At 32.8% G+C, this 11,752-nt stretch overlaps 1 protein-coding gene across 1 annotated transcript; it reads right to left on the reverse strand.

Moving 5' to 3' along the window:
• Positions 1–339: 339 nt before the first annotated feature.
• PJVK (pejvakin) lies at positions 340–9,807 on the reverse strand. Its single transcript, XM_084524587.1, has 6 exons — positions 9,522–9,807; positions 6,786–6,981; positions 5,847–5,988; positions 5,027–5,144; positions 3,059–3,163; positions 340–1,648 (listed from the first exon to the last, which is right to left on the reverse strand). The coding sequence occupies exons 1-6, from the start codon at positions 9,730–9,732 to the stop codon at positions 1,347–1,349; spliced, it is 1,074 nt and encodes a 357-aa protein (XP_084380713.1). The 5' UTR covers positions 9,733–9,807; the 3' UTR covers positions 340–1,346.
• Between the last annotated feature and the right edge of the window lie 1,945 nt (positions 9,808–11,752).

The following is an 11,752-nucleotide window of genomic DNA, read 5'->3' on the forward strand; positions in this document are numbered from 1 at the left end:
TTAAATCAACTTAAAATACCCTCTTTGTAATATTAAGTTGAAGTTTGGTGTTTATGAAAATACAGTATTTTCAAGGAAATTAATTTCAAGGAAATTAAACTTTGTAATAAAATTACTAATGCAGTTAGCCAGATTGTTCAGCAGCACAATGTTGAAAATCTACAATATCATATTTTATTTGAATGAGGTGTAAGATGATAGGAGATATTCTATATAAGGTAATTATCTGGGCATGAATCTGTTTTCCCTCACTTTGGAAAAATGCAAAGTAACACTGATAGTTAATACACAGTACTTGTGCTTAATGAGCTGTTCTGCGTATGTAGATGCCATCACAGCACTTGCATAATGTACCTTTCTATTGAGAAAAATGGTCATTTATTTCAACATGGAATAAGGAGATGTACACAGTGAAAATGGCAGCCTAGGTAAAAAGATTTCTATATATGACTGACTTATCTTAAAACCATGATAAAACATACATATAAAATTTAATTGTCTTTTAACGTAGCATGGGGAAGGTTTGAACAGTACACTGAACAGCACTCCCAATCTCTGTATTGGGTGCTAGTCTCTAGTGCCCCCTAGAGTATATATTCTTAACATCACAAACTTAATTTCTCATAGTTGAGGTCTATAGATTGAAGACCTTCAGGCAGAAGTCTAGTTGGAAGGATTTAGTTCTGTTATCTTTGTAACTTTCATAAATGTTTCCTGCTAAACACTTTTTTTCTGAACACATAAATGGTATGAAAGTCATGAGCAGCTATGACCTAAAAAACAAACTCAAAAAAGGTAGACTGGATCGTACCTCGTACGTAAAGACACTCAACTATGAAATTCCCATCACCAGTTTTAGTTCCCTTTTGTGAATGAAACATTAGACAGAGCTAAGCTTTAGCATGTTTTTTAATCTGATACTTCAGTGAAAGATTCATGAGAACACTAAATTATTAACAAATATTCTCATTTTACCATTCTATTCCAGTGTAGATAAAGGCAACATTTGGGGGTTTAACAACAAATTTATGTAAACAATTTATTTATAGGTAGGTTCTAGCATATATTTTGACATTATGAAAATACAGTTTGAAAGCACATTTTTAATTATGATAATACAATGAGAAGGTACTAGAAAAAAGAAAAGCAAAATGTCAGGGAATGCATACATTTTCAAGTAATTAAGGTCATTGTGAAGCAAATGATTTGAAAATAATAGTGTTATAAAAAGTTTTGCACTTTCACTATTTTGCATTTAAACAAAATGAGTCACATTTACTAATTCTGAAAAGTTTGTGGCACAGTTATTTATGCCCATGTCTGCAATAGGCACTTACCTACATCAGTTACTTCACTCTCTTATGCCAGAGGTCAAAACAGGGCACAGCATGCAGTCGTACAAACTTTTGTCCATTAAAAGAACACTCTAGGCATCCATAGACTGTCTCCCTTTTAGAACTTCCCATTCCACAAAGGACGCAGGGACCTTTCGTGATGTTATTATGAAGTAAATTAATCCGGATATGAGCCCCTTCTCTGAGGTAGCTTGTAGAGAGATTGGTCAGGCTTGCAGCTTTTTCATAGTAGTCTGTAAAAAGGTCCTCCAAGTAAACATCAGAGTTAGCGATGGTATCTACTACTCTTTTATCTGAAAAAGAAGGCACACAAAAAAAGAGCAGTGGTTTGTCATTACATTATGAACTGTTCACAAAACAATCTGTAAATCTACTGATGGAAATGACAACTGATTCATGAAACCATTCTAAACATGTCACCATAGATGACTTCTTATCAAAAGCCCTGCATGATGAAAGTTTTCCTTTATTTTCACAAAAGGCATTGGCAGAAGCTGGAATTATTTTTATAAATGACCTGTATAGTATAATTGTAATTTATTTTTTTTAGAAATACACCTAATCAATCACAAATCACAAATCGCCAAATCACAGCTGTGTACTTTCCTGTTTAAACGTTTTCATTTTAGTTTTTCAAATTTTGTTTTCTAAAAATTGTTAATTCTGTTTATTTAATGAAAAAGAAAAAAAAAACAAAAAACAAAAAAAAACAAAAAAACATCGCTTAAAGGATTTAGAAAATTTGGAGGACTCTATGCTGCCCTCTTAGAAGACTTCTGAGCATCCAAACACCCCAGGGAGAAGTCACTCTCAGACTGACCTGCTTGTCTCCTCTTTCTTCATTTCTTCTTAGTTTAGATAAGATGACCAACTTTTAAACAGCCAAAACTAGCAATACATAGCATACCCACAGATTTGCTCTCTTAGCATAATACTGGAGCAGAACTGAAGGCTTGGTCCATAAATGTCCTTTGATCAATAATGGGATACGGTGGAGCAAGGATACATGGACAGAACAGCCTTTAGAAGGATGTCTTTGATTCTTATTTATCTTCACTTTCAGATTTGCAGCTTTCCACAACAATTAGACTAAGAAATCTTAAAATAAATAAATAAATAAATAGGCTACATTCACTAGAACAAATCCCCAGATTTGAGTACTATAGTCAGAGATATCCCAAAGAAGACATAGTAGCTACCTACATAAAGTGACACTTAGCGTTGTTGGCTGTTGTGTTCGTATCAGAGTGAGAAAGAGAACTATGACGCTATCATGCCGATATCCCTGCTACATGAAGATATAGCCTAAAGAGTACATTCTAATATTTAAATTGTTGGATACTTAAAATTAGTCATAAAAAGTATACCCTGCAATACTATTTATAACACGTATTGCATAATGTTCTATGTAAATTGCAAACATATGAAATAAGGTTAATATTAACTGATTAGTTGTATAATTACTCAATACCACACATCAGCCATGGACTATTATATATTTTAAGATATTTAGTAACACCATAAATTTGTTATTGTGAAAAAGATTCTGTCATAACTTGACAATCAGTACATAAGAAATTGGAGTACATTTTACACTGAAGTTTTCTCATTTTAATGTTCATCTTGCACACAAACTAAAGAAACAAATAACTACTCTACATGCAGTAACTAAGACATTTGTGTATAAATATCAAAAACCATACTTCGATGAAATAGATTACTCTTTAACATCCTTAATTTGTTCATTGAAGATGATGTGGATTTCTCTTTTTCAAATCCTCCTTTTGAAATTGGAGTCACACATAGTTCTGTAAAAATGAAACATAAGCTATTAGAAGAATGCAACATAAAAGCAATAGCTGTTCAACACAATTTAATATGCTTTTCTAACCTATAATAGGTTGATGAAGCTAGCAGTTATTAAATTCAGCTTTGCTAAAAATTGTAAAGGCTAGTACCACTGTCTAATACAAGTCTGCACGCAGCAATAACACACAGAATCAAATGAAATGTTCAATAGGATTTTTTAAACATTCATGGTTTCCAACATACATCATCAGTTTGTTTATAGGTTGTTTTTTTTTTTTATGCAATTCCTGCCCACGTTAAGGGTTAATTCTTTAAATCATATTGATGGAGCTCCCACTTCTAAGTATCTCCATAATCTCTGTAGACTCCTTTGAAACTAAAAATAAGAACTTATAAGCAAGGGTGCAAGATCTATAGTCCTCTGTTCCAATGGAGATTCAACTGCCAAAAGTTATTTTTTTTGAAATGAAAATAAATATCACATTAGTTTCTATCCATAACTTGAAAGAAAAACTTGAAAGCAAAATATATGGATAATCAATTACAAGGAACTGAAAAAGCAGGACTTCAATTGATAATTATTTTTAATTGAGTTAGACAGATATCAGCTTCACTGATGATTTCAATGATTTAGCTAAAACGTTATTCTTGTGCTTGTACCTACCACTACATACAGGTAAAATAAAATCAAAGCACTTCAGAATTTGAAGTTAATGTTGAGCTCTATGGAACTGAATATAAAGAACTACTGTACTGTATTTTCTCTTCTAGTTTTAATCCAGTAATTAAGCCTGATTGGGAGTGTATTTAAAGTTTTTACAGTAAAGTTCTTTCACTGCTCAGTAAAAAGGTGCTTTAAAACACAAAGTTCCTGTCATAGAATTTGAATACTGCATGTGCCAAAGAATACAGAGCTATTTGCAACTTCTAAAACTGGTACTGCTGTAGAGATCTGCAGAGGTACCTGCAGAGGTACAGAACACCTCCCTAATCTTTTGTCTTGCTATTTTAAAAAGGCCACAATGATAATCAGAGTTAAGAAATTCCTGAAACAATTTAGCAACTCTCACAGAAGTCCCTGTATTTAAGTACATGTAAATTTGGTGGTTGAAACACAATCTAACATTATTTGGTTTTACTAAGTTCTAGATCAAATCCTAAAATTGAATTTCTGCTTTATTGCAAACAACACCAATAACATTACAGGCTACACATTAATTAGTGTAAATAATGTAAAGACATAAACTCTATCCTTTCTCCAAAAGGAGACAAACTTACAGGAGCTCCATAATGTTTTCCATATTTGTTTTCAGTAATTCTATTTCTTTGTAAATATCTTCAGATAGCTATACATGTAATGATATATCAGACTGAAATTACAGCCACAACAACTAAAATTCTTAGCTTTGCTTAAAAGTTCTGCACACTTTCTTCTTTACTTAGGTCTTTTTACTTTCCCATTTTATGCAAGTGTTCAGATGGTCATAAAAGTCTCGATATATAAATAAATGATTTTTTGTTCCTTGCAAGTGGAACATGTGGGATGTAAAAAAAAAACAAAACAGAACAAAACAAAACAAAACAAACAAACAAACAACAACAACAACAACAACAACAACAAAAAAAACAGTAAAACTTAAGTTTTAAAAATATTTCCATGGCGAAGTATTTTCCACTACCTGCTTTGTTAATCTTTTCAGTAATAACCATTTTCCCCAGAAATTCAGACTACTTATGTTCATAAAATTAAGGCATGCCCATTTTATGGGATTGAGGCTTATGTAAATGAAGAACAAGAAAACTGTTGAAAAACCTCAAACCACTTTAAAAAATGACAGTAATGACAATAATGCACAACTTACCAAAATTACCATCCAAATGAATATAAAGCTCAAACACACTAAAAGCAATTGTTGTATGTGCAGGAAAAACAATGGCTTTGTCCCGTCCTTTATAATTTTGGTCTTCAATAATGTGAAACTATAATTTGGAAAATCATCAAAAGAAAAAAAAAAAAAGAAATAAAAAATAAACAAAACAACATCTTAATTGTATATATTGAGAACTATTATACCAGGAGGAAGCTCTGAAACTGGAGATCAAATTTCATCAGTAAAGAATTTCATACTATCAGTGTTGCATTTATACAGAGACAGTAATTTAACTTGCATCATTCACCAAAAATTATGTGAATGTTATAAATGCTAGCAATGGACAAACCTCAGAAGATTCGAAGTTTCAATTATTCAAACATATTGATGACAACGGGGGGGGGGGGGGGGGGAGAAATGGGACAGGGAGTGAGATGCCAATCCTTGAAATAATAACAACCTGAAGTTGTAATGAGTTATAGAAGATGTATATAGTAATAAAAGATATATGATTATCAGAGTTTCAAACTGAAAAGAAGGAATTTCCACATTTTTGCCGAGACTTCACCCAAAACAATGTCTCATTGTCTAGCCATCCTTTTATGCATTTTCCTTAGCTCACTCATATAAACAATACAAATAAAGAAGTTATTCAGTTTTACATCAGTGTGATAACATAAACTCACTTTAGAATTTTTCTAAGTTTACTTCTGTAAAAATACAATTAAATCCAGCCATAAAATCTATAAAAATGAGCTTATTGTTTGCCTGTTTGAGTTACAGAACTTTATTTATCCTAAAACATATTTACCCTCATGGTTTCTCCACGCATTCCAGTATGGACAGTCAATGAGCACTGCCTTGTGGTCCTAATACTTTCCATGACCACGCACAAAATCTCCATCCTACTTTTTCTTGATTGATGTACTAGACAGTGATCAAAGTTTATTTTTCTAAAATCAAGAGGGAGACAAGGAGGACATTCAGAGATTATTAGCAAATTGCAAAGCTTCTTGTATAATCAATAACTTGTATATTATATATATCTTGTATATTAGTAATACAGTTATGAATTTTATAAGTAATAGCTTTAATGCTCTACCTTTGGGCTTCCATAAAGCTTATAATTGTGGAAAGTTTTGGTTAGAAATCTAAAATGATAACTATAGAAGCTGGCATACACTGAATGGATTAAAAACTAGCTGATGTGTATGAACTATAACTGCAATATACTATATGAAGTACAAACATGAAATGATCATCAAACAAGTGTGTTTCTAGGAGAATCTCTACAGGCACTGGCTCTTAGTCATATAACACAGATTTGTTTGTTTGTTTGTTTGTTTGTTTGTTTTTATCAGCAGATGAGGATTTCTTCTTCCTAATGTTATTTGAAGTAAATTTCAAATTTGCAGTAGTAGGAAATTTAATACATAGGATCTTTGATGGACTCGTCCTCTCTAGATTTTTTTCTTTTTTTCTTGGAAGATGCACTGTAATTAAAACAAGAATTAATTCCGATAAATTCTATAGCCCCTGTTATACTGGAGGTCATGTGCAGTGATTTAATCTGAGACTTGTTAGTCATACAAGAAACCTGGAAAATATCTGATGGTGAGTGGTATTTATTGCCTAAAATAACCAAAACCTAACTCTTTTTTGTATTAATAGATTTTGTTCAGAGATTCAACCTAACTGTATGAAATATAACTATGGAACTAGAAATATATATATATATTTATAATATAACCTTGTAGTGAGTTCTTTAAGTAATGTCGGTACTTCAACTTCATGTTTGGTCACTATGCCAAAAGAAGCTTTAAAGGCAACAGAATCTGATCCAGCAACATCAAAACCAACATCATTCATTATCTGATTTCCTCTTCTACCATTGAGCGTAACATCCGATTTGTCTTCATAATTGAGCAACTGGTAAGATGAGACACCTGAGTAAAAGAAGATAACCATTGTGTGATGAAGATCTGAACATAGTACTTTTACATAACGTTACATACTTGTAACAGGACACTTTAATTATTTTAAATTTGTATAGAATAAATGTAAAGAAAATAATGAAGTGCACTGTTCTTACTATACTTAACAATTTTGATATAAAATTCACAGCTCCATTACGTGCTTATTTATCAGTGCTACTACTGATGATTAATGGAAAGAGAGTGCGTGGGGTCTGAGGGATCTCTGTACCTCTCACTGACAGAGTTTTGCTCAGAGTCCCACATGGAATATATCTTAAGAATGAAATGGTGATTAGGAATATTTCTGCATTTCTGTGCTTAGCACTATTCTCCTTTATCAGGAGATATAGAACAAAAAGATATGCAATGTGTTTAAAGGTTTTTTGAAACACATTACTCTGAAACACAAACAAAATGATTTAATGAAGACTGCACGGAATATGAACCCTAGGAATAAAGAGAAAGCCAACATGGCGGATACACATCATGCCCATTTACTAATAACTTCAGCGCAGCTCTGGTGCATAACAAGTCATTGTGAAGACTTACTATACAGTAATATATATATATATATATATATATATATATACACATTACCTGTGTATAGAATACACAGGTAATTTTTCCTTTTTTCTAATTTTTTGAAGAACTAAATGTTTTTTTAAAGTTGCATTTACATATTTCCCTTGTAAAATAATGTTAGGAAATTCTAAAAATTTCTGGATGTAGTACAAATGAACCTTACATTGTTTTCCATTTTTGCAATACATGTTTAAAGTGCAGATCTGCCAGTAACATTACCTTTGCCTTTTTCCCTGATAGGTCACAATCAGAATGTCTTGCCACATTTTCAGTGTGTCCCTAGTCATTCTAAAGAGTGTCAATTTAATCTGAAGGAAAACAGATTAATTCTGACTTACAAAAAAGAAAGAAAGAAAGAAAGAAAGAAAGAAAGAAAGAAAGAAAGAAAGAAAGAAAGAAAGAAAGAAAGAAAGAAAGAAAAATTGCTCTATTGTACAATAGAAGGGTGGGCTCCAAAGCATTTTTTAATGCTATAACATTTTATTATATATAATATATGCTATAATGTAACATTTTCTTCATAACTTTAAATACCATTACACTACCAGAAAAAATATTAGAACACATTGCTTGAAAAATTAATATGAACAGAGCAGGTAGATAAGGGAATTAGGCATCCAACTACATTGAAGAATCCAGGTTTTATTAATTTTTGTCTTATTCTTTGAAGCGTTTAGAATAAAGTGACACTAGAAAGTCACCCAGTGTTAATCCTGTTTGTCTTTACTTTTAACAACAACAACAACAAAAAAAAACCACATATTTTTTCATAACGTTAAAAAGATTTCAAATGTTTATATTTGTCACATTAAAAAAAAAAAAAAAAGGAAATTCAATTAGAAATGTCTTTGCTTACACTAAAGGACAAAACCTTCTGCACATGACATCTAACCTTTACAGAAAAGACTAAAGGCTTTGTGAGATTTTTAATGTGATTTTGACTCACACTTTTCCTCTGACTTCTTAAATGAGATTTTTCAAATTTTTCAGCTGGCTTGTCCTGAATGCAAGACTAGTAGGATTGGCAGGATTCCAATTTTGTTTCATATTGCTTTCATCCTGAAATCACCTCTTTGTGGAGTCAGGTGGCATTTCTGTCTTCCTGTGCACAAACTGGCTGTCTTAGAGTTTCTAGTTAATGCATTTGTTTTGTAATTAATACCTTTTTTAAATGTATTTTAAAAAATAAAGTGATGAAACTGTTTTGAGAAAACATATGCTGTTATAAATTGTATAGACTTTTCAAAGGAAGGTACAAGAAAATATAGTTCAATTTTGCACCTCTTAATTCTCATAGGATCTTCTCAAAGCTTTCTGACATTGCATAGCAAAAGCAATTTAAATAGTGCTGCCTCTTTAGGTATGTGAAAAAGATTACAAACATGGAAAAAATTTACAGAAATCCTATTACTTCAGTCAGGTATCTGCTGTCAAATGTTTCTGCCTATGCAGAGCGTAGTTCAAAACATCAGATCACAAGCATGAAACAGATACCAAACTGAGTTCATTGTTACATATTTAAAAGTGAGAATGTAAAGAAAGGTGCAAAATAAAACCAAATATTAAGTAGCAATTAATCATACATGCATAAGTAAATATGCATTAGTACATCTTTCAGGAACTTGTGATTTGGAAAAAAACACAAAGCTTAACTAAATCTGTTGTATATTAGTTCCTATCAAGGTTTTGAAATATAACTGACTTTTTTATACTTCTTCAAGAAGTTGTGTTTTTTTGTTGTTGTTTGTTTTACCAATCTAACTTATACTTTTTTCCTAAATATTTATTATATGATGAAGCAAGATACATTATATTACACATATACTAAAAAACCATCATACTACCAGTACAGACTAAGCCATAACTACTGATCTGTATTTAGGGGAAAGCATGCATTATTCTGCTTTCAAGAAAGATTAAAAACTTACCTGCAGAAATTTCTTTCTCCCCTTGAAGAATGTCTTTTAATGTGAAAGGTGTTGATGCAAATTTAGATTTTTTTGAAAGCAAACACTTTCTTTTCTTAATCACAAGGCTCAGAGGCTGGTATTTATCAGCCTCACTGAGACTGGGCACTGGAACTAGTCTTCCTCCATCACCAACCTGTTTAACAAAGTTTTTGGTTGCAGCAGCAAACATATTACAACATTAGTGATGATAATAATAAAACCCTCTGCATCAAGTGTAACTTCCAGACCTCAAACCCATGTTCAATTTCTCTTTACAATGTTCTTTGAAGCAAATTAATATTAAAAAAAAAAAAAAAAAAAAAAACACTTTTTTTCCCTTTTTTTCTTTTTAAAAAAAAGCAAGTTATATTTTACTTGGAAAGGCTTGAAAGCATCTTAACTATCCAGCTTCTGGGTGTGTTGCTGAAGACCTCTCCCAAAGACCTTCAGCTAAGCTCTCTAGTTCTGCATCATGAATAATGAATTACCAATGTAAACTGATATGGAAATGCTTGTCCTTTCCTCTGCAGTTTAACACCACTGTTTGGAAACCAAAATTAAAATCTTAAAATGAGAAGACAGCAACTTAGGTAATCCTTAGCTTCCTGACAGGGGTTATTGATGCATTGCTGTTCATTACAACCTTGCTGCAGCCGAATCCTAGCATGTTTTGCCACCAGCATCAGGGAGAGCATCTCAGTTACGCATTTGTGGAAGCAAACAGACCTGCTGAGGTAGTGTTTCCTTTCAGCAGCAGCTGCACAACAGAACTTGCTCAAGCTCAGCGAGGGAGTCAGTGGCATGGGGCTCTGTGGAAGCACAAAGGCCAAGCGAAGTCTGGAAATTGCTGGAAGGCAGCAGTGGGCTCTCACTCAGCGCATGGTACTCTCCTCCCATGGAACACAGGGCTGGTCTTGAGACAGACAAGCTTCATATATTTGGCTTTGAAGTTGAAATTTCCAAATTTTCAGTAAGAGCTCTCAGAAAGTGCATAGAGTGTACTTGTGGAAAATAATAAATGTAAAATTACAGACAGAAGTGAGATTATTGATATTAAGGAGCAGCTCAAGAATCCTACAGGAAAAACATTAGTACAAAAAGATAAATTGTAAAGGGAAGGAAGAGGACCCTCTTAGTAGGCATCACTGTGGTGGACGCTGCAGGAACTGAGATGTCCCCACGTAATCATGATGGTCCAACTGGCAGGGACTTGAACTTCTTACTTCTTGCAAGAGTGGTGAGCACACAGCTGCTTGGTGTTGGAGCACTTCTTTTTGGTGCTCCTTCTGCAGTTACAGAAGATAAAATATCAGCCACAGCCCTGTGAAGTTACACTTCGATGTGAATATTATCACTTGGTGCTGGGTGAAAAGGTTATTTGGTTGGCTTTTTTTCCCAAAGTACAATTTCCATGTGAAAACATTTTTAAAACTGTTTTAATAATAATGACATTTATTTAATAATAGAAAACATTTCAATATCTGTTCTTTCCAATACTTTCATAATTATTTTTTAAATGGTTAGAGTATCAGGAAGTCCAACACAAAGGGAAAAAGAGAGTTCCTCAGCTGCCTGAGATGGAGGCAAAGGCTGTCAAAGCTTCCTGCTTACTCTAGAGGGTGCTGAAAATTAGAAGCTGGCTATACAGACTTTGAACTGAACTTGTGAAATGCTGCTGCTCAGTCTGACTGTCATTCACATTACACCGCACTAACAACAACAAAAAACCTGTACATATTTACTCAATCAAAACAAATCAACAAAACTTCAAAAAGCTATAAAGAGAAGGAAATGCTAACAAAATACTTAAAATTGATTATGATTCAGATTCATCTCATGTTTGTCTTGTAATAACTGTTTGACAGGAGACTATTTTTTCTACAAGCTATTAAGCTCTGCTGCCTCTGTTTATTCAACATATTTTTGGTAGAAGACCATATTCATTCTGATCCTAGCACTATTTCTGTAACTAGTGGTTTCATTGGATATGTTTATGTGGTACTCATGTTACTCCAACACCCAGAACGTCCACCAGAAATGCCACAGCAGCTGCTTGTTATTCTCATGCTACAAGTCAGAGAACTGGAGTGCAACTATGTTAACTCTGCCATTTCAGAAAACATTTACTAATTATGCACATCCAAGTGAAAACTAAGTTAAACTGAGATGGTGTATGCCTTGAAAGAGTTAAGCTCATATAAACAGTACCA

The sequence above is a fragment of the Aythya ferina genome (genome assembly GCF_964211825.1).
Source record: "Aythya ferina genome assembly, chromosome: 6".
Lineage (NCBI taxonomy): Eukaryota > Metazoa > Chordata > Aves > Anseriformes > Anatidae > Aythya > Aythya ferina.

Coding starts and splice junctions, on each gene's coding strand:
- PJVK (XM_084524587.1), bottom strand. CDS start 9,732: ATGTTTGCTGCTGCAACCAAAAACTTTGTTAAACAGGTTGGTGATGGA. Junction 3,164..5,026: donor TCATTTGGATGGTAATTTTG/GTAAGTTGTGCA, acceptor TCATTTTTACAG/AACTATGTGTGACTCCAATT. Junction 1,649..3,058: donor GAGTAATCTATTTCATCGAA/GTATGGTTTTTG, acceptor CTTCTTTTTCAG/ATAAAAGAGTAGTAGATACC.